Source organism: Phascolarctos cinereus, unplaced genomic scaffold (genome assembly GCF_003287225.1).
Source record: "Phascolarctos cinereus isolate Bilbo 61053 unplaced genomic scaffold, phaCin_HiC Scaffold_2;HRSCAF=192, whole genome shotgun sequence".
Lineage (NCBI taxonomy): Eukaryota > Metazoa > Chordata > Mammalia > Diprotodontia > Phascolarctidae > Phascolarctos > Phascolarctos cinereus.
The window spans coordinates 300,429,650-300,456,782 of NW_027555625.1; the positions used below are offsets into that span (position 1 = coordinate 300,429,650).

A 27,133-nucleotide genomic window follows, 5' to 3' on the forward strand; every position below is an offset into this window, starting at 1 on the left:
TTTCGATAAGTGGTTTTATTACTGGTTAGATTTTACAAATTCTGATATTCGAACAGACGTCCACCTTAAAATTCTAAAACAACAACAGAACCAATGAAGGGGTGTGGGGTGTGTGTGTGTGTGTGTGTGTGTGTGTGTGTGTGTCTGTGTGTTTTTTGTTTGCTTGTTTGTAGAACTATTCAAAGTAACAAACTTTTTTTTTTAAACATTTTTGCTCTGGTCATAAATATACAGAGAGAAAAGGAGGCAAGAGAGAAAATGGACATGGGAAATCCAGTATGTAGATAAAACAGTATATAAGGCACGTGGCAGTCTTTGAAATACAAGAAGCTCTAGCCAACTTAAATTAATTCTTGTTTTCCTTGCTCAGTCAGTCCACAAAACTGTACAGTTACACAAATGTTGTGTTGCGGATAGATCTTCCAAGTTAATTTTCAGTCCACACTCTGTAGTTACCAGAACACTCATTTTTCCCCCTCTGTTTCCAGGCGAGATCCTAAAATGTGGTTAGTTAGTTGCTCAAAGCCTCTATTTAAAATACACTTGGAATTCAACTAAAGGATAATTTCTTTTTTAAAGAAATTATTGGGAAAGCGTCATCAGAAAAGGTTTGTAAGAGTTGTCTGTGTAGGACTCCTGGACTCATGGCCCTCCAGGCTCCCAGGCACGGAAGTTAAGACAGATGTCACAGTTGGCATTGTGGGATTAGTCAAGTCCGTGAGGGTGGTGGGGGTGCTGGAGGGGCTCATGGATGCGTTGGAAATCTCTGAGGCTGGGCCCGATGGGGTCCCCGTCTGTAGTGTGGAGTCTGAGGTCTTGTCCACCCCTGTGTTCTCCTGGCGTAGAAGGTTCCGCCTGAATTTAGCTCTGGCATTCTGAAACCAGACCTGAAACAATTAGACAGAACAGCCAGAGTTTACAAGTCTGCAATGAAGAAAGAAAGAAAGAAAGAAAGAAAGAAAGAAAGAAAGAAAGAAAGAAAGAAAGAAAGAAAGAAAGAAAGAAAGAAAGAAAGAAAGAAAGAAAGAAAGAAAGAAAGAAAGAGAAAGAAAGAAAGAAAGGAAGGAAGAAAGAAAGGAAGGAAGAAAGAAAGAAAGAAAGGAAGGAAGAAGAAAGAAAGAAAAAAGGAAGGAAGAAAGGAAGGAAGGAAGGAAGGAAGGAAGGAAGGAAGGAAGGAAGGAAGGAAGGAAGGAAGGAAGGAAGGAAGGAAGGAAGAGAGAGGGAGGGAGAAAAAGCGAAGAAAGGAGCATAAAAGATAATGAGAAAGAGAAAAAGAGAGAGAAAAGAGAAACAAGAGGAGAAGAGAAAGGGAGAAAAAAGAAAGAAACCCAATCGACCAGCTTCCCATGGGATCATTTTTTTTTAAGCCTCTGTCAGCTGCATTGTATAAGAGCAACTTTCTGGCTTGTACCCAATTCTGTCCACCTGATTTTGGCCCATGGCTGCTCTTCAGGCCCACCTGTGTAGATTCGGCCCAAATATCCAAGGGAAGAGGTGAGTTGAGGCAATTATCTGACTAATTCAGGCCCAAGAAATCTTGCAGTTGGAGGAACAGTATCATGAGGAAGTGAATAAAACAGAATATGTATCTGAATATGCACAGAATTCAGCAGAATAAGGGCCCTGAATCTAAGAAGCCTCCCCCATGTCTCTCCAGTTATCTTTGGGTAAGGGCACATCATACTCAAAATACCCTCTGAAAAAAAATATTGCTTGAATTTACTTTTTATATGTGTATACACATAAATACACATACAAACACATTGCCACATACATAGTACATATTGTATAGACACCTATATGCATATATACATTCACATTCACATTTATCTACCTACACATGTCCAAAACATGTGTATGTGTACATGTATATCCCTATGTAGCTGTGTATTTGTGTATAGACATATACACACAAACCCATGGGTATCTCTACACATATACATATGCATATATAAAGTGCATACACATGCATGCAGATTGTCCCTGTATTGCATGAGGATATATATTCATCATGCACATATATACATATATGTGGATATTCTACTGTGTCTGCATATACATTTGCATGTGCACAAAGAATATGTTCATATATCCCTGTGTGTGGTTATATAGATACATGTACATGTGTACATGCACATCTATACATACAAACAAATGTTTAAAGACAAACATAAAAATTATAACTGGACACATACACATATAAACAAATACTTATAAGCACACACATGTAATACTTTGGGGAAAATTAGTGAAAATAAACGATGCTGAGATGTGAAAACTCCAGAAAGGTCAGGGATCACTGGTCTAGATTTTTTTTTAAAGTTTCTATGGGGCGTTTCTACCATGACCACTCTCCCCGCCACTACTACATCCCCACCAAGGGAGAGACAAAGCAAGGACTTTCAGAAAGGATGCCAGTGTCTGTTTTCCTGTTTCCATCCATGCTGGTGACTATTTTTACCTTTGTGAGACATTGAGAGAAATTCAGTGTTTCCCCTTGTCTCTCCTTTCCAGTTCACTGTGAATCTTTGTTCTTAGGACCCCTATTGTTCCCCAAACCCTTGATATGGAGGTTGCCTTTCCAAAAGAAGGTGATGTTCATTGTGCTTTCATTATGATTTTGTTTTAAAATCCTATCTGATCACATCTGGGGGCTTGAGAGATTCTTTTAACAAAGCTCTCTCTCCCTCCATCCACCTTCCTACATATATATGTCCAAGGGCTGAACCATGGCATGAATGATGGCAATGGTGGTGGTGGTGATCATATGATGATGACTTCACAGCAACAATGAAGACAGCTCACATTTCTAGAGCATTTTAAGATTCACAAAGCACTCTCCTTATAGCTATCTTATGAGGTAAGAAGGAAAAGTATAATTATTATTCCCCTTATACAGATGGAGAAGCTGAAGAACAGAGGAGTTAAGTGACTTGCCTAGGATCATGTAGTTACTAAGAATGGAAGGCAAAATTGGAGCCCAAATCTTTTGACTCTAAAGCTATATCTGTCTTTTATGGAAGAAGCCAACACTCCCAGCCGAACCTCAGTTCCACTCAGAGTTTTCCTTTGCTTTTAATCTAACGATGGTCCCATACCCCAGCATCACTTGTGGTGTTTTTGTTTTTGTTTTTTTGTTTTTTTGGCAATTGGGGTTAAGTGACTTGTCCAGGGTCACACAGCTAGTAAATGTCAATTGTTTGGTCTGAGGTCTGATTTGAACTCAGGTCCTCCTGACTTCAGGGCCAGTGCTCTAACCACTGTACCACCTAGCTTCCCCTGCTTGTGGTTTCTTATGTCCTCATGGTGCTCCCTGGCTGGACTTCCACCCCTGCCTTCCAGACAGGTTGTTTCCTTACAGAAACAAACAAGGAAACAGTTCCTTCCAGGTTGCTGTTACTCAAAGGATGCTTCTTGTATATTCAAGGGCCTTGTAAATAAAAATATACAAACATTAACCTGCCTGCCCCAGAGGTGCCGTTCTGGACCTTGGGGAAGCGAGCATATCAGTGAAGTGAACATTTTTTTACAGCTCTGTCATGCAGAAGTCATGAAATCAATGGCTTTCGATGAGAGTAAGTGCTGAAAAAGAAAGTACTACAATGAAAAGTAAGGATACTTGGATTCTAGCCCCAGTTCTGCCATTAAATTACTGGATTACCTGGGGCAAGAATTTTGCCTCTCTAGGCTTAGTTGCCCCATCTGTAAAAAGGGGGAGTTAGATGATCTCCAAGGTCCCCTCCATCCTTAATATTCTATGTTCAAAATTTCTTAGTGTTAACACTGTATGTTCTAAAATTCTTTTCCCTAAGGTCCTTTGCCTTTGAATGCCAGGTTTTCTAACAATTGCCAATGGTTGTTTTCATTAGCTTCGCACTTTTATTTTTGAGGCATAAATGAAGGGTTAAGTGACTTGCCCAGGATCACATAGAAATTACATGTCTGAAGCTGGATTTGACCTGAGGTCCCCTTGACTCCAGGACTGGCTCTCTATTTACTGCACCACCTAGCTGCTCTTAGCTTCACATACTTATTAACTGTCATTTCACAACCTTTTCCCCAGATATGGTACTGGCTCAAATATAGGCCTTCCACAAATAGGCCACAACCCCCACAATAAGATTTCCTTGAAAGAAAAAATATAAAAAGTTTTTTAATTTATCATATAAATTTTTAAAAATTATACTAATTATTGGCCCTGCAGTTTCAAACAAGCTATATTTGGAAGGGGGGGAAGTACAGCCTATATTTGGACCAATTTGGGCTTCAGATTCCCATACAATTATTATTAGCCTTCTGTCTAAGCAGTTACACTGTCTTTGAGCAGCAATCACGCTTTTCAAGTTAAACCAGCCTAAATAGGATTCTGGGATACAAGCTGATCATTAGGGGTGATGGTTTCTTCTTACTGTCATGTTCATCTTTGGCATGCATTCAGCTCTCTGTAGATTATTTAATCTTAGAGATGATCTAATGTAGCCTCCAAAATGAGGCGAGAAAATTGAAACACAAAGAGGAGAAATCACGGGCTTATGGTAAAGTTGTTGAACTGGGATAGACCCTGTTTTTGGCCTCTGGACTGTCAGTCTAGTATTCTTTCCACTATGGGATGGTTATTATTGACTACCTCTATGAGATGGATCTATGGTTCACTTCTCCCAGTTTTCAGCTGAGGTGATAAAGGGCCAGAGAGTTAAATCAACTACCCCCAGGTCACAGAATGATAGAGGCAAAGCTTAAGCCCTTAGAATCCACAACTGGTCAGCTGAGCTATTCATCTGTGTATGTTTACAGGGACTACCTGGCCTGATCTGGAATGGGAAATGAACCATCCTTCCTTTGGGAGAAAAGAAAAAAAATGCCATTTTATAAAAAATAATAACAGTAATCACCAAGAACTATTAAAGAATCTGCCACTGTAGATGCTGACTAACTCAGTCTAGGAAATAAAACAGAATCAGAGGGACTCACTGATGGAGTACAGCAACTGAAAGATCTCCCAGAGACTGAGGTAGTTATGGCTAGCAGAGAGCATGATGGCTTCTTCGGAACTGACCTGAAAGGGGAGGAAGGTAGGTTCCTGAGATGTTCCTGCAGACTGGGAAATGGTCTCTTCTTACTTATGCTCCTTATTAGCTCTTTAAGCCTACCCAATTTATTTCTCCTCACAGAACCTCAGTTTCCTCATCTATAAAATGGGGATAATAATCCTTAGACTACCTCCCTCTTGAGATTATGAGGAAAGTGATATGTAAACTGTAGAGTGCTAAGGAAAAGTGAACTAGTAATGTTATTACCATTATTTTTGCTGTTATTGTGCAAAATTGCTGGAGATTTCTTCTTTCCCAAGAGCCTTTCCGACATACTTCTATGCCAGTCTGGGATATTGCTTTCTGCAATTAGACCATGACCCAAGAGGCTAAATCCCACACCTACCACATTCCAGCTGATCAAAAGAAGTGTGCTAATATATAACCACCTAGAAATCACAATAAGCAAATAACGAAGGATAGGAGCAAGACCTGTGATTCTACTAGCATAAGAAACTCCTAGAAAAGGATATTATTCCCTCTACCAATATGGGCCAGCACCTTTTCTGCAACTTATAGTCTTAAAGAGTAGCCTACAATACTAAGGGATCAAGTGACTTACCTAGGGTCACACAACCAAGCATGTGTCTGAGGTCTTTCTGACTCTGAGATAAATTCTCTCTCCACCATGCCATGCTGCTTCTAGAACAAATAAATGTGATCCTGACATCTGAGCTTCTGTCCATAAACTAGTGTGCAATTACCCATCTACGTACCTCCACATCGACATTGCTCTCTACTCCTTAAAATCTCTTCTCCGCCTTGTGAAGGGTTAAAAAGGGAGAAATAAAGATCTCTTTGGGGCAGGTAGGTGTTGAAGTGGACAGCATGTCAGACCTGGAGTCAGCAAGACTCATCTTTCTGAGTTCAAATCATGCTTCGGAAACTTACTAGTTGTTGTGACCTTGGGCAAGTCACTTAAGCCTGTTCTCAGTTTCCTTGTCTGTAAAATGAGCTGGACAAGGAAATGGCAAACCATTCCAGTATCTTTGCCAAGAAAAGCCCAAATGGGGGAAGCTAGGTGGCACAGTAAATAGAGCTCTGGTCTTGGAGTCAGGAGGACCTGAGTTCAAATCCAGCCTCAGACACTTAACCCTTATTAGCTGTGTGACTCTGGGAAAGTCACTTAACCCCACTGCCTAGCCAAAAAAAAAAAAAAGCCCAAATGGGGTCACAAAGAGTCAGACATGACTAAACAACTGAAGAACAAAAGATCCTTTTTGCAGGGGAAGCAGACAACCCTGAAAGAAATGCCCAAGACTAAGCATGGATGCAGCTGGTGGACACAGCCCCAGTCTGCCCAAGAAGGAGAGGGAATGTCATAATGGAAAGAACACTGGAGTGCACAGTCAGGAGGCATGAATTCTATCAAGGTCTGACTCTGCCACTAACTTGTGGTTTACCTTGAGCAAGTAAGTCACCTCTTCATTCCTGGCTTCAGTTTCCTCAACTGTAAAATGAGTAAACTGAATTAAATAACCTTTTAGGTCCCTCCTAACCCTAACATTCCATGCTATATGTCAGTGTTCTAACAGTCTATACTAATCTCTAAGGTATTCCATGTTCTAATGTCCCTTCCTAAGGTAACATTCCTACAAGCTCTTCACAGTCTATGTCCTAAGAGCTCTTTCAGGCCTACTGTCCTAACACTGTATTCTAACATCCTATACTGTAAGGCCCTTCTTGTTCTAATATTCTAGGATTTTAAGGAAGAATCTTTAACAACTTCTATAGTCCTTGAATTCTATGAGAAGGGGCAAGCCAGATTATTGGCATAATGAATTTGGATTGAGTGCTCCAGAGAAAAGTAGAGTCTATGAAGAAGGAGTTTGTCTTATTTGCCCTTTATAGGGAAGAGAGAACAGCACCTGAAAATTCTGGTGATACATTTGCTCAGCTTTGGGGATTTCACCACCCCTCTGCCATTACCTGCTCTAATAACTCAGGGTTGAATGGAGCAACTGGAATCTAATTGCCAGATGCTCTGGGATCTCTTCCTTTACCTCCCTGCTCAATATTACTTCCATCATTGGTCAAGAAGGGTCAGAGAAAAAGAGCTCAAATCTGTACTTTTCTCCCACCTCAGAGGGGCTGGCTAAGGAAGGAGGATGAGTCAAAAGAAAATTTGGACATCTGGGGATTTCATTGATTCTACTTCTTCATAGCCAAATATCCTTGAAGGTAACTGCTCAGCTGAGCTCTGAGTAGCAACTCACAGAATCGCAAGATCTCGAGCCAGAAGGGGACCCTTAACTAAAGCATGAGTCCCCTTGAACATCTCTTGACAAGCGGTTATCTAACATCTGTTTGAACACCTGACAGAAAATCCACTGTTTCATGAGGCGACCAGATTTAACTTTTAGAAAGTCTTCCTTATTTTGGGTTGAAATCCACTTCCCTGAAACTTCCATCTATTAGTCCTACTGTTGCTCACAGACATCAAATAGAATAAGTTCACTCCATTTCCCAACAGGCAACAGGGCAAATGCCCTTTCTGGTCCTCCAGATTAGGTGAGGAGGGAGAAGAGATGAACAGACTCCAACTTTCCTAGTCTTTCTTTTAAGACTCCAAAGTGGGAGACACCAACTCATCAGATCAACACCAGGCATAGATTTTGAACCTACTGTGTACAGCAGCTCATTGATCGGGCTTTGAGTGGCAGAAGGTTCATGGCTCATAGATGGTTAGAGGTGGAAGGAAGGGACTTTAGCTGAGGGAATATTAGAATTTGGAATGCAGGCTGTTAAAGCTGGAAGAAAAGTGGAAACATAGAATGTTAGACCTGGAAAGGATCTGTTTGGAATGGGTCTACAATTTAGAATGCTAGAGCATAGAATAAGAACTGCCAGAGCTGAAAGAAACCTTGGATATATATCTCTCTTCATTTTACAAAGAAGGAAAGCAAGGCTCAGAGAGAAGTGACTTCAGTTTAAAGCCCAGGCTTCATGGGAAATGACAGATACCCGATGAGTCTGAAAGCTCTAGCATCCCCCTCATTGATCCTTCCCACTTCCTTGGGAGACGTTGGGAGCACCTGCTTGTGGTAGGGGTGGTGGGTGTCCCATGGGCTGTTCCATCAGTGAAGCAAATACTCCCTACCTCTCCCAAATTCCCTTCCCCCTCCTAAGCATGGGTAATAAAAAAAAAAAAACTAGAAGAAAACTTGAACAAAATCCTAAACGATCCTGTCCCGAGCTGAACTCGGTTGTTCGAGTCTCCTGGGCAACTCCTGCGAGCTTCCGTCTCTGTTTTCTCTCCCGCTTGCCCTTCTCTCCCCCTTCTCTCTCTGTGAAACACTCCTAGTTCCCGGAGGACATAAGGGAACGGAGGAAGAGGTGAGGTAAGAGCTCAGGCAGAGAGCTGATTTTGTGAAATGGGTCAAGGGTCAGTGGTCTCGAACCCAGACAAAGGCAGAAAAGGGAGATAGAAGTAGGTCCTTGTAGGGGCAAAGAAGCCCAGCAGCTCGGGATTGGCTTTTGGGGAGTTCACTCAGCTGACGTCACAAAGTCATCTCTGGGGAGTCGGAGAAAAGCAGGTGACATCTCTCTTCTCCCCTTAAAATAGTTCTTCGATCATATAATAATTGAAAAACCTTTTTTGACTGTGATTCCGCTTTCAGTCACCAGACTCCATCTCCCCCAACACTCCAATACTCAGAGAATCCAGACCACCTACTACAATCCTCCATTTTAAAAATGAGGGAAATGGGGTCCAGAGAAGAGAAGTACCCTACACTTAGTACGTATTTAATAAATGTTTGTTGGGTTGCCCAAGGTCTCCCAGATTTTTAAGGAGAGAGCCGGATTAGAACTTCATTCAGACTGCAGATCCAGCGCTCTTTCCACTACGGCAGCGTGTGAAAGAGTAATTGGAAAACTTTCCTAAGTCATTCCCTCCCATTATTCCCAACTCCAGACTCTAGTGACCCCAAACTCCCTTCTCCCGGGCTCTGAAACCTCTGAGCTTTCGTCTCTTTCTACAACCCTTCTCCTCTACCCCCGGGACCGCAGCTCCCCTAAGAATTGCAGAAAAGTCCAGCGCCCGACCGAGAGCCTCTCTGTGTTGGCTGGAAGGAAACCTTTGAGCAGAAAGCTGTTTTAGGGGCACCCATAGCCAACCCGCTCCCCAAGAAGGTATCCCAGCGATCGCTTCTCGTCCTCAGTCGGAAATTACAAAGCTGCGCATTAGAAATTAATGCACTTTAATCTTTGAAACACTCATTTATTATTCATTTCCACCACGGAGGCAAATATGTTCTGTCTGCCCCTGATTGACAAAACAAATGCAAGTTTCTATTTCGTTTTTTCGGGTAAATATTCAAAGAAGTCTCTGAACTTTCTTAGTGTCTTAACTCAGCAAAGGAGTCATTTGGCTCAACTCAACTCACTTTTGCCTTTCTCTGGAGAGCCTACCCACCACCAAGGTAGGGTGGAGGATTGAAAGGGTAGGGGAAAAGGGGAAAGGCTAAATTAAATGAATAATTACAATCATCAACATTAGAGGAAACTCAATCCTGAGAGTTACAGGGACAAAAGAGTAAGAGAGATACTGAGAAACAGAAAGAGACCCCAAGACACAAAACACAGAGATAAAGATACAGACGCAGACAGACGCGGAGAGAAAGGGAGGAGTAGAGACAGAGAAAAGGTCGGAGTGCAGAGACTTGTGGGGGGTGGGGGTGGAGCCTCTAGTAAAGAAGGACTGAAAAGATAAAAACAGAGGAGAGGGAGCAGAGAACCCGTGCGGAGGAGGGCAACCACAGGCAGAAAGTGTGTGTGTGTGTTGCACATTGTAGGCACATAAAATGCTTTTTGGATTGAATTAAAGTGAGAAACAAAGAGGAGGGAGGAATCTTATATTCTTCAGAGTTCAGAGGGACCTCGAAGCCCAGACCAAAAGACACAGGGAAAGAGAAATTGATTGATAACAGAAGAGTATAGCATAAGGGAAGAGAAACAGGAAGAATTACTCTTCGGGCCTCCTTTCTCCTCTCTATAAAATTCCAGAATTAGACTAGATTGTCTTTCAAGGATCTTCCAATTCTAAAATCCTATGATCCTAAGGAGGAGTGTGGGAAATAGATAAAGAAAGGGACAAAATAACCCCAATGACAGAGAGACCAAGGTGAAAGAGAAACTGAGACAGAGAAAAACAGAAAGGAGGTGGGAGCAAAAAAAAAAAAGGGGGGGGAAGGAACAGGATGCTAGAGGAAGTGATCCAAAGGGAGCAGGACAAGGATTTCTCGGGAGCTTCTTTGTCTTTTGTGTTTATCTGGTTTTTCACCTATTGGGAAGATTTCTTCCTGGGCTTCCTCAGAGCTGGCCTTTAACATCGGGGAAAGCTTGAGCCTGTGTATGAGATCTCAGGGAAAACTCCAGAGGCCCATGAGCTTGGATATGTGCGCGTGCACTGTGGGTGTATTGTGTGTTCTGTGCTGTGTGCACTGGTATGTGTCGGGTGTGACACATCCCGAGGACTACTTACTGTGGGTTGCTGTTTTGTGTATCACATTGCACAGTTGTTTAATCTGAGGTAGCCACGGTCCTGCCTCCCATTACTTCCCCCATCCCTTACCTGGAGGACTCTTTTGGTAAGACCGGTCTTCTGTGCGAGCTGTTTCAAGTCCTTGGCATCGGGATTATGGTTAATAGCAAAATAGGACTTCATCGTCCTCAGCTGGTGATGTTTGAAGGAGGTCCGCATTCTCTTAGTCTTCTGGCTGCTGGGGTACTGCTGGTCCCTGTCCAGATGGTCCCCGTCATTTTCATTGCAGCTCAGTGCTAGAGGGGAGAAAGGTTCAGAGGTGAAGGGTGGAGTGAGGAGGAGGCTTATGTTGCCCTCAGATTAGGGCAGAAGACATTTCCCTGGAGGAAGCCTGCGTCCTTCAAGGTCCAGGGAGCCAGGGGGTTCCTCCCAGGCTAAGCCTAAGTCTGCAACAGTGCCCAGCCACTAGACTCCCCAACCAAATGGAGTAGAATCCAGGTCCTGAGATGTCAGGCTATTGTAAGTCAGCTTCAATCTGACACTGTTCCTTCCAGGCCTTAAACAAATGTACAGGAAAACTATAGTAGCCCCTCTGGGTCTCATGGTCATCGCTTCTTAGATCAAAGGATTTAGAGCTGATTCAAAGGGCATAGAGTCCAACCCCTTCCTTTTATAGATGGGGAAACAGAGGACTGGAGAGGGGAAGTTATTGGCCCCAAATCACAGCTCTAGAAAGCAGCAGAACAGGCATTTGAATACAGGCCCTTGGATGCTAAATTAAGTTCTCTTGCTACTACATCAGCATTTGTGAACTTCAGGTGGAGTTTCAATAGTGTGTTCCTATGTTTATGGTCTATCTGAAGCTTTGGGATAATATAAGAGACCTGACTGATCATAAAAATAAATCCTTATGAGTCAGAGATTGAATTCTTCTGGCAATTCAAAATACATGCCTCATAGTAAAGAATGGAGAATCTAAAATATATGTACAAATACATATATAAATATATAAATATAAAATACATATATAACAATTACATAAAATAATAATAGCAGTAACAAAAATACACAGAATAAAAAGGGAACAGGAAAAGAATATGGAAGCAAACAAGGTATTTAAATTATTTTTGTCAAGATTAATATACATTTTAAAAAACAAATAATTTGGAATTTATGAGCTTATTACATGCATCTTATTTTGTTTTGTTTAGTTGACTAAGTTCAGAATAAATTATATATATATATATATATATATATATATAAGTGAATTTATTTTTTAAAATCATGTACATTATAAAGTTTCCTTCTGTGTTCTGAGTGGGACCTAGACAAAGCTGCCTGCAATATATTCCCTTTTAGAATTTGGACCTGGAAGGGACTTTGTCAATTACTGAATCCAATATTCTAATTTTATAAGTGAAGAAACTGAGGTCCCATGAGAAGAAATGATTAGCCCAAAGTCATTCAGCTAGGACTTGTCAGAGCCAAGATTTGAACCCCAATATTCTGTCTCCAGATATAGAACATCTTCCATGCCTTCCTATTATCACATCTCTGTCATGAGCTGACCTCAGGCCCTTTCAAAGGAACCAGCTACCATAGAAAAGGATAAACTTCCCTAGCCTTGGGTGAACCAGCTTCTCTATAGCTAATAGACCTCATCTCGTTCACTATTTCCATGCTGTCCTGAAACTGATCTGGGCTCACAAACACTCCTCAGCCAGGAGCAGAGAGGTGCCCTACTCTCTAGACACTTTCCAGCTAGGGACTGAATTCGGTGGTTTCCACAAAGCTTAGCTATTACCCCAAATGGGGTAGGTAGTAATCCTTTCACAGTCAGTGAGAAGCTCCTTCCACAAAAGGCCAGGTCATAGCTTGGTAGGGGGTTCAGGTCACAACTGCCACCCACTATAGGCCCTCAAAGCAGGATGTCCTCTGTACCCCCTACCCCAAGGACCCACAGAACAGAGTCCTTCCCTTTGCCAATAATCCTCAGAGAAGAGCCCTGCTCCACCACCAAGAGCCTACAGAACAGGCTCCCCCCACCATAACCCACTGAGCAGGGTCTCCCTCTTCCAAGATTCCTCAGGGTATAGGCCACCTGGGAGAACCCTTAGGATCAGGCCTGGGACTAGAGCCAAAGAAAGGGGGAGAACACAAGGGTGCAATTTGGGGGATGGAAGGGGAGGAGGAGCTTAGTCCTTTAAAACAAGTTCCTGCCATTTAACAAGGAGTCAAAGGATAGTCCTTAAATGTGGTTTCAGAGAAATAATAGCTCCCATTCCTATAGTGTTTTAAGGCTCACAAAGCTGGAGCCGTTTCTTCACAATGGTCTTATGAGGTAGAGAGTACAAGCATTATTATTCCCATCTTACTGATGAGGAAACTGAAGCTCTGAACAGAAAGTGAATTGCTTAGCTAGTAAGTGTCAGAACTGGGACTCTGGCCCAGCTCCCCTAACCCTAAGTTCGACCCCAAATCTGCCAGTTACCTCCAAGGTGCCTGAGAAAAGGGGTAAGCTCAGGAACATATAATTCCTTTTATTCTCACTGATCTCAGTACCCCATCTCAGGTGATATGAAAGAGAGGCAGGACAGGGAGAAAGGGAAGCAGCTCATAATGTTAAGAATAATGGTTTATATGTACATAGGACTTTCAAGTTTGCCAAGTGCTTTCATATGCATTATCTCATCTGATCCTCACAACAGCCTTGTGAGGTGCTCCTGTTTTTACAGATGATGACATTGAGGCTCAAAGTGGTTAAATAACTTGTCCAGAATTACAATGCCAGGAAATATGTTTTGCAGTTTGAGTTAAAGTCTTACTCACAAGTAAACAAGTCTCAGAGAAGGCGTGGGCTGGGGTCAGAGGTGAAGGCTGTCTCTTGGGAGCAGAACTAGGGCATAGCCTTTGTGGACCTCAGACAAAAAGTTGAAAACTCTACCAACCTGATGTTTGAAAATTGTGCTCACGTGTGTTTCTGACCAGGAGCCTTCTCTACAATCATTGCCATTTCTATAGCACTCCAAGATTTACAAAATGCTTCTCTCCTGTGAGGCAGGTAGGTAGGCCATATTGATCAAAAAGGGACCCTGGATTTTGTTGGTGTGGGAATTCCCTCTATCAATTCAGATTCCAACCAATCTACAACTTAGAACCTTAGAGTGTGGTTCTGAGGTCCAGATAGGTTAAGGGATGCACCTTAGGTCCCTCTACTAGTGAGTGTCAGAGGTGAGATTTGAACTAGGATCTTTTTTTTTTTTTACTACAAGTCCAGCCCTCTATTCACCATTTCTCCATTCTTCTGTTATGGGGATAGTATAGAATTTGTTATCCTCATTTTGCAAATGAGGAATTTGAAGTTTAGGGAGCTGAAAGGACTTGCTCATGGCCACAAACTAATATATCATATATGATACTCTAAGCCAGATCTCATTCCCTTGGACCTTGATCTTGAGCTCAAAGGAACCTTAGAAATCATCCAGTCCAACTGATTGTCCCATTCCATAGATGAAGAAACTGAAGCCCAGAGATATGAAATAAATAACCTTAGGTCACTAAGCAAGAGACAGGATTTGAACCCAGGTCCAAAGCACAGTAGTGTGCTTCCCAATATATGGCTCTGTCTCTCATAATATATGCTATTTTATTTGTCACCAAATAAGTATGCAAGGGCCATAGAGGGCAGAATTTTCTGGCATAAAAAGGACACACATTTTGAAAATTCATGTCTAAAGAGTCTCTTCATATGTCTCTTTGCCTATCCTTAGTCCCAGGTTGACTTTAAGGGAGGGAATGGGGAGGAGGGAAAACAGTGAACCATCCACAGCTGCTCCCTCAGGCCTGTTCTCAAGGGGTTTCTCTCAGTCCTTCCCAGGACAGTGCCCCCTCTTTCCCTCCTTCTCTCCTTCCCTCCCTCCTGGACTTCTGTTAATGAGCTCTGCTGGGGGCCTTTGCTGGCCCGTTGTGCCCTTGGGAGCCTTCCTGAGACAGGCCTGGAGAAGGGGTGGGGGGGAGGGTTGGGTAGTCTAAAGGGAAAGAAACTCCTTTGAGGAAGGGAAGGGCAGAGTGGAATAGGAGGGAGGTAGGAGGGGCCTGAAGAGCAAGGCCCCCTCAAAAGTTGGAACTGGGGAAATGGACAGAACAAGAATGAAATAGGAATAGGGGCAAGATACTAAGGAGGTATAAGAAAGTGAACAAGGGATAAACTGCCAGTTGGTTGCTACACACAAGATGTTCAGAAAAAGGGAAGGAGGCAGTGTAGTTTAACAGAAGGGATCTGGCTCTGATATGTGACCTTTTGGCAAATTCATTTATCCTCTTTGAGACTTAGCTTTCTTATCTGCAAAATGGGCATAATACTATTGACACTACCTACCTAACCTTTAAAGTGGAACAGAATTAATAATTTTTTGGGCGCAAGAGAAGCTGCTCTGGATAGCCTGGCTGAGGCCTGGCCTAGGCTGGGGGAAAAGCCAGGGGAAAACTGTACAGGAGAGGATGAAGGGAGGTAGGAAAATCGGGAGATTGTAGTTAAGAGGGAGTGAGTCAGGGATCCAGAGAGTGAAAAGAAGCAGGCAGGTGGTGGGGAAACCGTGAGATCAGATAGATGCTGAAGTTGGAAGACGAGACTGAAGTCCCAGGAAAGAGAGTATGAGGGAGAGTGGGGGTTAAAGGGAAGTAGAATGAGAGGAGGTCAGTGTAAAGAGAGAATGGGGCAGGGAGAGAAGCTGGGGGATGGGGGAAGGGATGGAATGAGGAAGGGAAGGGGGAGTTGAGGGATTAGTTCAGGAAAGGGGAGATTGGGCCGGAGAGAGAGGTCGGGGAAGGGGGAGATGGGGTGGGGGAAGCGTGGGTAAATGGGAGAAGGGTGGGGAGGGCTTTGGCTTTCTTTTTCCCTCTCAATTAGGTCAATTCAATAGAGCTAAAGAGCTCGTAAAATCATGAATAATTTACTCGTGATCTGTTATTAACCCATCGGGTTTCCAGCTCTTGTCGCGGGGACTGAACCTGTAATCAAATCTGACTTCGCCTCATTTTACTAAAGACGAGATCGTAGGTTCAATTGTCTAAATAATGGATTGGAATCAAATCAGTAATTACGCCGCCAGGCAAAAAAAAAGGGGGGTGGTGGAAGGAATAAGTCACCGCCTTCCGGCCAGAGCTGTTTGCCCGGCCCCAAAGTCTGCCCGCCAAGCTGCTCCCGAGCTGCCTTGGAGCCCCCGGCTCGTCCAGGCCAACCCCATGCTGCGCTGGGCTCAGAACTCCCCAAGGGACCGGGTGTGGCTCTCCTTCTGGTTACCAGCAGCACCAACTCCACCCCCCAGCCTTCCCTCTCTTCTTCCTGGCCTCCCCCGGGGTCTGGCCAAAATCGCCCAACCCATAACCCTCCCCTCAACCCCCACCACCTCCCAGAGCGCAGGCAGGCCCCTTTCCCCCTGCCCGCGTTGGGGCCCAGAAAAAGGGAGGGGGGAGAGCTGGAGAGATTTCTGAGGAGCTGGGCCACAAGGGTCCTGCCCTTTTTCATGCTTTACCCACACTATCAGAACAGTGGGGGGAGATAGAAAAGAAGAGTTTCTGATGAATTTCTGTGCAAACTCCGAAGGGTAAGTGGGACTACTGTGCCCTTGACAAACCTGGTCCTAACAAGAGTTAGATCTATAGGATCGTAAAATGTGAAGCTGAAAAGGAACTTTAGAGACCATTCTAGCCCAGCCTCTTTTACATAGAGGGAAATGAAGAACCAAAGAGGGGAAGTGACTTGCTCAAGATTACACAGGTAGCAAGTAGCAGAGACCAAATTTAAATTTAGGTCATCACACTTGATTTGAATCATTCAGCCTGATTTTCCAAGATAGCTTCAGACAACTAAGGAGACCCCCCCACACACACACACACACAGACTACAGGCCAAGGACCTCATATACATATAATATATATACATATACATTTATCTCCATAGCTTCAGGCAGGCTGCCACCTCGCCCTAGATTTGCTCCTGTAGGGATTAAGGACTCCCATATCGACAAAGTTTACAAAACACTTTCTTCCAAATGGTCCTGGGAATAGGTAGAGCCTCCCTTCTCATTTCACAAATGAAGAAACTGAGGCTTAGAAAGAAGTGACTAGCCCACAAATCATAACATCTGGGTAAGTGTCAACTTTTGGATTTTAACTCGTCCCTGTTTTCTAAATTCAGCCCTTTCCACTACATAATGAGACCCCTGCTGGACTAAGTGACCTTGTGTCATCATCCAGGTAAACCTATATATTTGGGCTTCTCTGAATTCATTCTTTCCTTGACTAGGGCCTCCTGCTCCAAACCAAGCTCCCAGAATCACTTGCCTGTCTAAAGTCTCTTCACCACTCGAATGAGCTTTTGGCTGACGCTAGGAGTGAGGAGAGACATTGACTGCTCAGAGTCCTTGCTAATCTGACGGTCATATCTCTCCCCACTCATTTTCTGGGTACTTTTTAGCTTCTTTCATGCAAATAGGAATAGACATAATACTAACACTCATCTCACGTTTCTATCACATTGTAAGACACAAAGTACTTTCCTCAGAACATTCCCGTGAAGCAAGGAAGTAGTATCCCGTTTTTCATAGATAAGAAAACAGGTTTTCTTGTCCAAGGTCACAGAAAGGAAATGTCAGAGCCCCAATCCCAATCCGAAACTCCTGACTCCAAGCTCTGCAGTCTTTCCACTAAACCATTAGGCCTCCAAAAGGGGACAGAAACTAAAACGCAGAAAGAAAAATCTTCTGAATCGAGGGAGTCTAGGGCAGACCTGCAGAGATGCCGCTTTCCTGGGAAACACTGAAAAGTGGCCCCACGTTCAAACATCAATTCAGCAGTCCCTCTTCCACCTCTCCCACCGCCCCCCCCAGATAACAAAACAAAAATTCAAAACTATCCTCCAGCATCTCATTCCTTTTCAACAAGTGAAGGAGGATGAGCGACAACAGGGGCAGCAAACTCTTTAAGGGTGAAAAAAAAAAGAAACGAGAAAGAAGGGAGGGGGGGAGGGAGACGAGGGACGGGGGGGGGGAAGAATAGATCTTTTTGAAGTCTTGGCTTCCTTCTAAGCTATTCTCCACTTGTCAGCCTTCATCCACATCTCAAACCCGCCAGCCAGTCTTCTACCTCACTGAGATACCAGCCGGGGGGGGGGGGGAGGTGGGAGGAAGAAGCAAAAAAATCTCTCCCATTTACTCTACAATTTAATTCTCAACGCGGCTCCAATTGCTCCTCCCCGCCCCCACCTACCTTAAAGGGGGGGGGGGGAAATCCCACCACCACACACACCCGCCACCCGAAGGGAATAGTGATCTCAGTAACTGGTCCTAACTTCCACCTCAACCTGTCCATACTTAGAACTGTTTATAAACATATACAGATTTGAGTTTTATCTGAGAAAGTCAGGAGGCAGCTTAGGTTTCATCCTCACGGAGAAGGGAAAAACACCAAGCTCAGTGAGAGAAAGAAGCCCAGTCAAACCTATAACACTCAAACAAAAAAAAGCAACCCCTCCCCCCTTCAATTTTCCAAATCCATGTTCTTTGCATTCAAGATTCACGGATTTTGATTCTGGGTTTAATATTTCAAACAGAGGCACACGAAATTCATCCTCCTCCCCCCTCTTTAAAAAAAAACCCCACCAACTGTCCAACCCATTTCTCTCCATTCCATTTCTTCGATGGCGTGATAAAGCTTCAAAATCATCGCTGAACATAGATCATCTATACAGATGTGCTTCATCACATTTTAATCTAAGTAAACCCGCCTTAACACCGCTTCCCCGCCCCCCACCTCCCACCGTCCAAGATAGCTGAAAAGATAGTTTTGTTTGCAGTTGTACATCAGACTGAGAGAAGGAAGACAAAAACTTCCCGGAGCCGGTTATCTCGAAGACGAAATAAAAAATAATTGCAAATAAACTCTATCTATTTAGGAAGCCAGGGGGAATCGTAAAGCTTTCCGGGCTTGTCCATACCTCAGGCAGATGTCGACGGTTTAATTTACTAGTTCTCAGAACCTCAACATCTGCCTTCTAAAGGAAGGTAGCAGGAGGAGTTGGGGAGGTGGGGAGCAGAATGAAAGGCCGAGCCCTGCAAAAATTAGGGAAGAGAGAAGGAAGTACCTTCTGAAAGTAGGAAGACTAAACCGAGACCTCTGGGATTCTCCACTGGGGAGACGCATAGAGCGGAAAGAATGATGCACCCAGAAAACCTGGGTTCGAGTCACAATTTTTGTTAGCTATGTGACTTTGGTCGAGTCACTTCTATTCCCCGGACCTGTTTTCTGATGAGCAAAAATGGGGATAATAAAACCTTGCACTTCCTATCTTAGCGTTGCGAAGGAAGAGCTTTAAAAACCATAAAGGGTTAGAGAAATGGGAGTTGTAGTTGAACTGTTGAGGATCTACCTTTGCCATCTCTCCCCATCTCCAACACCCTGCAGTTCGTTCCTGGAGCTAGGGGTACGGAATCAGACCAGTCCCACCGCTTCCCTGGTCCCACATTTCGGGGAATACGTTCCCACTTAGTACCAGGCAATAGCTCCGCAGTGTAGGAGAAAAGTGTTCAGTGCTCCCGGCACTTTGGTTTCTCAGGTACCGCGGAGAGCGGGTGAAGACGGCGGGGGGCTGATCTTAGGGCAAGGGGAGTGAGGCGGCAAGACTCGGAGCCTGAGCTGAGGGGGCAGCTGGTAAAACCAGCCGAGGTTGAGAATGGGAAACAGGATGGTTCCCTCTCTACATCACTGATTTGGAGCCTTTTGCTCCCCCCAATTCGCCAAATCCCGCAAAGTGATCCCTTCCGCCTTCACCACCAGATGGTCATCGGGAAGGTCGAATTTCTTACGTTTAAATCCGCCGCCTCCCCCCGCCCCACCTCCAGTTGCCAGCCTGTGGTCCACTACTCCTCACAGTCTTCTGTCGCCTCCCCCCTGCCCCTCACGGGCATGGGCCGGAAGACCCTTCGCTGTCATCTATCTTGTTAGTGCCTTACTAAGTCTCGGCTTCTCTCCACCCAAGCTCGACCCTGTCCTTCCCAGGCCTTACGCTAACCAGGCCTTGCCTCGAGGTTCGCCTGGCTCCAGGTCTGAGTCCCCAGCCTGGGCCTCTTCACCCCTCCCCGCTCCACCCCGGGCACCTGCTCCCGAGCTCAGCGCTCAGCTTGCCACTGGCTCCTGCAGCTCCCAAGTCGCGCTCCCCCATCGTGGCCTGGGCCTCGGCCGCTCTGCCGCTCCCTTCCGCAACCCACTCCCCAAAAGCGAAAAACCAAAATCAGTCCTTGGCCCTCGGAAACTTGAGCTTCACATTTCGGGTTTCCAGATTTCAGCTCCAGCTAGACTTCTCGCTCCCTTAACCCCCAGCCCAGGCACCTGCTCCCCCGCTCGGCGCCAGGCTCTTAGAGCCCCTGCAGCTCCCTGCCCCGGCTGCTCCTGCGGGGGCTCAGGCATCCGCAGGCAGCCAGCATACTACGTTGTCTTGCGAGATCCCCAGAAAGGATTTCTGGTCCTCGAAAGTGAGAATTTACCATCTCTGGCCCTCATCTTTCAACTCTAGCCACATTTTTCTGCTCCCTCCCCTCCAGCTTCCCGCACCTGCTCCCCCGAACTTCCCGGCCCTCTGCAGCTCCCAGACCTGGCTTCCCTCACCAGGGCCGGCCCTTGAAGCCCGGGCTAACGTGACCCCCTCCTAGGCGAGCTACCAAAGGGAATTCACAGCCCAGCCCTCGGAAGTGCTAATTTACAAGCTCCGCCTGACTTCCAGATTTCAGTTCCAGCTACCCTTCTTTTCTCTCCTTTTACCCACTAATCATGAAAAGTCCCCCCTCCTGTTTTCTCCTTAACCAGATGACCTCACTTCCAAACTCCCTCCTTCCAGATGATGGGGGTTTCGGGTAGGGGATTGGGGGTTGGGGCGGGAGACCAAAAGCCAAACAACTTCCAAGACCAATTCATAATAAGTTCCCATAGCTTTGAGGTGCTGAGCCCCCACCCACCCACCCATGTCCCAGAGGACAGAAGCGAAAGGGCAGTTAAGGTGAGGAGGTCAAGAAATTAACGCGTCCCATTTAATCCCAAGGGGTTAAAGTAGGTACGGGAACAAGGCGGGGCAAGGTGGAAATAGGTGGTTGGAGTGTCTTAAGGAACTGCAGTCATGGACCATCTGGACAGGCCCACCAGCAGACACAGTCACAGAGCCCTCGCCCTCCCAATAACTACTGTCCCCCACTTCACTGAGCTGCGCCTCCCCCGAGGAAGTCAGACCTCTAGGGGGCTAGGAAAGCCGGGGAAACGCGCTTCTTACCTGCATTGTAGGCCGCCAGGTCCGCCCCAGGCCCTGGGCTCTTGCGTTTCCGCGGCCGCCCCTTCTGCACTGTGCCCACGCCATTGTAGTAAGGGAGGCCCAAGGTGTTGGCCCCGCCGGCGCCCAAACCCGAGCCCTTGGCTGCGGCTGCTGCTGCAGCTGCCGCCGCCGCCGCCACATCTGCGTGGTTGAAGTGGGCCTGGTAGTCACCCTGCAGCAGCGCCTCGAAGTGCAGCCGGCAGTAGACCAGACTATCCTTCATTCCACCAAAGTGGTCGCCTGTGGTCAGCATCTTGTTGCACGTGGTGCAGGTGAAGCAGTTGAGATGGTAAACCAGGTCCCGGGCGCGCATCACCATCTCTGATGCTGAGATGCCCAGGTGACAACGGGCACAGCGTTGCACAGAGAACCGCCTGGGGTAAGGAGAGAAGGAAAACTATTTGGGGAAGGTGGCTTCCTCTACTCCTTATCCGTCTGATCAAATCCTTCGCGCTCCCCGCCCCCACTCCCCTCGAGTTCCACCCAACGTCAGATTCTTCACTCTTATCCAGTAGACTATTGGGACCAAGTAGGCCTTAAAGTCTGCAAAGTACTGGGTTCCAAGAGTCTTTCCCTACCCTGGACCAAGTGTCCTAGTTTTCCCCAGTCTCTCTCCTTATGACACCTAACACGCCCATCTTTACCTGCCTTCACCAGAAAGCTCCTTGTTTCTCCAAGAGAACCCCCAGTTAGCTCCCACTCCTGCCCTACTCAAAGTTGTCAACACCGGGGACCAAGGGACTTGTCACATGCCCTTGCCCTTCCCCCACCCTCCCCCAGCACCTCCCACGCCACTGCCAGTGAGCAACACAGACCCCTGAAACAAGAGAGAATTTGAGAGAGCCAGAAAAAGAAAGATGGAGAGAATATAACAGAAAGTAAAAGGAGAAAGATGATTTAAAAAAAATAACAGCAAAATGGAAGACCCTAAACATCAAGTGAGAGGGAAAAATGAAAGGAGAGAGGAGAAAAGAGAGAAGAGAGAGGAGGAGGAGGAGGAGAGAGGGAGAGAGGGAGAGAGGGAGGGAGGGGGAGAGAGAGAGAGAGATTTTTCCATCTAAATTTATTTTCTGTTCTGTCCACACCCGGCAGCTCCCAATCACTCTGATCGATCCAGAAATCTCTGGAAACCTTTTCCCAAGGATCTCCCATCGCCTCCAACGCTAAGTTCAAATATGGCGGGGAAGAAGGGTGGAGGATGCCTACTCCTCAGTCTCCTGAGACTAAAGGGAGAAGCGAGTGGAGGCCAAGGGAGACGCTTCTTCTTAGTTTCATTTAAACTTCCAAGTGGGGCAAGGAAGGGAGGGACTCTGCCTTTGTCCATCCTTTAAGGAGTCCATCCCCACCCCCCCCTTTTCGTTTCAGAAAGAAACATCCCCCACATCCGCTCCCCCAGGGCAGCTCAGGCCGGGCTGAGTTCACCCCGCTCGGCTAGGGATGGGTCGCCAGCTCCGGTACCTGTAATAGTCTTCCTTGCAGTAAATGCTGCCGTCCTTGCTGAAGCAGGTGAGCTCCGATTCCAGGTTGAGTTTACACTCGCAGCACTTCAGGCAACGCATGTGCCACTGTTTGTCCACTGCCAGTAGGTAGTAGCGGTCGGAGATCTTACCTCCGCAGCCCGCGCAGAGCGCGGCCCGGTCACTGCTGATGGACGGCATGGTCTGTGGGGAAAAGAGGGCACAGTTAGTCCAAGCCAGGGTCGGTGTCATCTGAAGGCGGCTACCCCGATCTTTTCTCCCCGGGGCAGAGCACGCCTCCTCACTACAACCTACCACCGCTCCTGCTCCAAACGCTGCCCTCTTCTCCACTGTCTCCCCAAAAGGAGGGAAGGTACCCTACAGTTTAGTAAGGCCGATGGGCCCAAAGAAAGAGAAACTTTTACCCCGGGGCTGGTGAAAAGGACCCCAACCCCCACCTCGTAACCGGCGTGAAACCAGACTCCCCAAAGCGGCGCCTTGCTCGCGACCTCTGCCTCCTCTTCGGCCCTGGTCCCAGTCTCTGGGTCTCTCTCCTCCCCTCTCACTCCAGATCTCTCCCTCCCAATCGCCTTCGCTAGCTCTCGCCCTCTCCTTCCTCCCCCTCACCCCCCTTTCTCAGAGTCGCCCTCTCCCTCCCTTTCTCTTTTCCTCCCTCCCTCTTTCGCTCGCCCTCCCCCTCCCTTTCTCCAGGATGGCTTTGGGGCTGGGGTCTTTAACTCGACCTATACTGGAGGATGGCAGGGGGTAAGAGAGGAACCAGTGGAGGGAGTGAAGCACCCCCCCTCCATAAAATGTTTTTTCCTGGGTCTCACGAGTGACTTCAAAGGGGGTATTTAAAGAGCTTGTGTTCCCCGAAACATCATGATCTCCAGACTGATTTTCTTAAACTCTTTTGGGGGCGGTTTTTCTTCCTCTTCCCTTCCCTCTCCCCAACCCTGGATTTAAAGAGAGAGAGAGAGAGAGAGAGAGAGAGAGAGAGAGAGAGGAGAGAGAGAGAGAGAGAGAGAGAGAGAGAGAGAAAATACAGAGAGCCCCACACGGCTTTGGAAGTCCGGTGATAGAGAGGAGTCAGGCTAATATCGCCAATGTGAATCGGGCGTTTGCATTCAGACCAGGACCTGGAGAAATATAGCCTGACCCGCTTTCTCCTACTGCAAGTGAACCACAAATCCCTAGGCCCTATAGCTGAGACAGCACCTTCGTGGGACCTTCCTCCTCACCCACCCATTCCTACACACACATTACCAGATCAGACCTTTTTCCGCCACAGAAAGGTCCGGCTTTCACAGGAGGCCGGCTAAGGGGTTTGTCACCCCAACGACAGCGGTTCCGTGACCAACAACAGTCCGCTACTCGCAACTCCTTCCCCAGAGCTCTCTCTGCCCGGTAAAAGACCCCTTCCAGTGCCCAGGGGCAACAAGTTCTAGCGAGGAGGAATAGACAGACCTCAAAATGTCCCCGCTCTCTCGGCCCACAGCTCCAGCCCTACCCCGTGGAGTCTTTTAATTTATTTTGTCTAATAAGAATGAGCACTGGGAAAAAGAAGGCCGCCTTGCCCGAGATCCAGGCATAGCTCCGCAGAGAAATCGCAAAGCTGGGCCAGGTTATTTTTCTCTCCCCAAAGGTCATGCCCGAGCCGGACGCTGGGCCTGGCCTGCTCTGGGGACTGGGAAGGGGCCTGCCGGCCTGTCGGAAACCCTGGGATCCCGCGGCCTGGGCCAGCCCAGAACCCCAAGCCGCATCTGGGGCCCCAAGGAGAAGGGCGGGTGCCCTTTACAAACGCTGCCGCCCAACTTTGGGGCTCCCCCCTCCAGGGCTGGAAAAAGAAGAAAGGTGGCAACCGCCCGGCGCTTGTCTACCCCCCACACACACCCCTGACAGACACACACCCTCCCAAACCCAAGACCCCCGAGACTGGGATAGAAGGCGCCGAAAGACAGACAACGAAGCCCTCGCCCCCGAAGTAATCAGTCCTCTGCGCGAATAGTAAGCCCGGTTTTGCCCCTCCGATTCCACGCAGTGGCTGGAGGCTGGAGGCTAAAGGGAGCGGGGCTGGGGGAAAAAAAAAAAGGCAAGAAGCCAGGGAAGCTCCTACAGCCCGGAGTCCGGAGCCCGGAGCCCGGAGCCCTGAGCCCGGAGTCTGGAGCCGAGCGGAGGACACAAACTGACGGCGGATTGTGCCGGCTATTTCTTTCCTCCAAAACCCGGGTCCTGGCTGCCACAAGGACCAAGGCCCCTCGGGCTGCCCCAGGACAAGAATTAAAGGAGGGCTGAGCGCTGGGCACAAACCAAACTAGGGGGACGCCAAGGTGGGGAAGAGGGCGGGTGTTACCCTCCCTTTCACCCTATGCCACCCAAAGGAGGCAGGTAGTCCTTGTCCTGGGCCCAGTTGGGCCCCTGGCTCTCCCATATCGGGAGAAATGCTAGGCGTTTCTTTCTCTCGTGTCCTTCTTTCTCGTTTTCCATCTCCTTTCTAGGAGGGAGCCGCAGCCCAACAGAAAGCCCTCCGCCCTGGGGTGAGAGAATGTTGCTGAGGGCTCGGCTCCTTGCCGCTCCAGCCTGGGTTTCTGAACCCCGGGCCCAGCGAAGGGCGCTCCGGAAAGTACACAGCTCACTTTCCCCAAAACTTCGAAGAGCACCCAGAGGAGTAGGTGTGGGAATCTCCAGCCCCGCGTCTCTCCACACACTCACTCCAACCCCGAGATCGTTACTCCCAGTCAAAGCCTCTTCCCTTCTGCGCCATCCCCTCAAGCCCTTTCCTCCCGGATCCCTCAAAGCAAACACAGGGATGAAGTGGTTGATCTGCCTTCTCCTGTTGGCAGTCCTCGGCAAGTGGGGGGGGGGGGCGGCGGTTGCAGAAGTACTGGAATCAGCATTTGGGTTGATATCGTCTCCCTCCTTTGCCCCACAGCCTCCCCTTTTCCCTATCTTGTCCTGCCCTCGCTCCCCTCCGCATACACCCCTTTCCCTCCTCCTCAGCCCGTGCGCCTACCGTCTCCGTCTCGCCCCGGTCTATGGCTGAGCTGATGGCTGGCGCTTCGCTCTTGGCCCTGCGGTCCATTTCGTCGATGACCCCGTGCACTTCGGGGCCCGACAAGCTGTGGAAGAGCATCTCGGCGGGGCCGGGCCCCCGGGCCGGAGAGAGGAGGAAAACGAGGAGGAGGCTGTGGCTGAGACGCGGGAGAGGGAGCTGGAGGCGCCGCGGGAGGCTGGGGGTGGAGGGAAGGTGGGAGGCGGCTGGCTGGCCCACGAGTGCTGGGGGCTCACCCTGGACCCGAATTCCTCCGGGGGTCGGTTCGCCCTGCACTCGGGAATGTTAGCGGGCCAGGCGCATCCCTCCTCCCACCGCCTCCCGGGCTGGGCTCTCCTTCGCCCCAGCCCAGCCCCGCCCAAGCCCAGCTCCCCTCAGCCCCCCGGGCTGTCAGCGCCGCTTGGAGCAGCCAGCTGAAGGGAGCGGTTCTTTGCGCATGGTCTGCCCAAGTCCCCTCCCGGACGTGCCCCAGGCCGGGGCACCTACATAGCTAAAGCTCTCGGTCACTGAGGGGCACAGCTGTGGGAGACTGGGGAGAAAGGGAGGCTCGGAAGCGGTGGTTAGATGTAGAGCCCGGAGACCCAGGGAGTAGGAGAACGGCCAACGCCCCCTCTGAGCGGCCTCAGTCGGCTGGCATTGTCGCTTGGCCTAGGGGTCAGGGGACAGAGCCCTCGGCTATGGGCGCTGCGCGAAGCCAGAAAGAAGGTCGCAAAGTCTGAGAGGCTGGGCTACCTCCTCAAACTCTGCCGGTGCCTCTCCGGGGGGAGGGGAGGGAAGAGGAGGAGCTAGGGAATACCGAAAGGCAGGCAAGAGATAGAGAGTCAAGGGATGAAGGTAAAGATGAGCCCCTTTTCCAAAAGCGACTCCCTCTCCCCCACCCCAAGTGTCCCGCGTCTCCAAATGCGCCCTGCTCTGCTTATTGTGCCTCTGGCTGATCTAAAGTAGCTGGCCCTCTACGATGGGCGATCAGAGACGCTTGAGTAACTGGGGAGGAGCAGGGGTAGGAAGGGGAGGAGGAGGACGAGGACGAGGAGGAGGAGGAGGAAGAGGAGGAGGACGAAGCAGATCAAGAGAAAAGAAGAGGAGGTGGGGAGGAGGATGAATGGCGAGGGAGGAGGAGGGAAGTAGGAGGGAAGAGGAGGAGGAGGAAGAAGAAGAGGAGGAGGAGCCGGGATCTCTGCCGCTGCCTGGACCTGCTTGGAGCAATCCCCTTAAAGTGCGAGCTAAGCAGCTACCCCAGCTCTGCAGTCCGGGTGAGCACAAGCCTGCGCGCCTTTTCTACAGCCTCCTCTGACATCACGTCCTGCCATAGTCCCATTGGCTAAGGACCGCCTCTGGCCCTCGCAGCGCGTGCTGCCTGGAAGATGGGATGCAGGGGAGGGGTGATGTGATGGATTGGAAAGGGATGGAGTGAGTGGTGGGAAGGGGTGGGGGGGCACTGGCTGGTGTAGGGGAGAGAGAGAGAGAAAGAGGAGGTGGTATTGGCAAATTCTAAGCTGCTGATTCCTTCCTGTTTTGACTTTGACGAAAAGAAAAAAACCTTTCCCCATCGGTTCACCTCTCTTCTTTTCTCCCATTCCCCCCGCCCCAGTATATTTCTGCAAAAAAGATGTTGGAAGAACCCTCTCTCCAACCCTGCTGTGGCTACTGCTGAGTGGCCCTACCCCAGTCCAAGGGAGACTGTCTGGGTTG

General features: G+C 48.0%; 1 protein-coding gene across 1 annotated transcript; it reads right to left on the reverse strand.

Moving 5' to 3' along the window:
* On the reverse strand, positions 1-26,665 carry LHX2 (LIM homeobox 2). The gene is made up of 5 exons (XM_020967508.2): positions 25,403-26,665; positions 22,391-22,593; positions 20,894-21,306; positions 10,666-10,871; positions 1-887 (listed from the first exon to the last, which is right to left on the reverse strand). The coding sequence occupies exons 1-5, from the start codon at positions 25,520-25,522 to the stop codon at positions 600-602; spliced, it is 1,230 nt and encodes a 409-aa protein (XP_020823167.1). The 5' UTR covers positions 25,523-26,665; the 3' UTR covers positions 1-599.
* Positions 26,666-27,133: the final 468 nt, after the last annotated feature.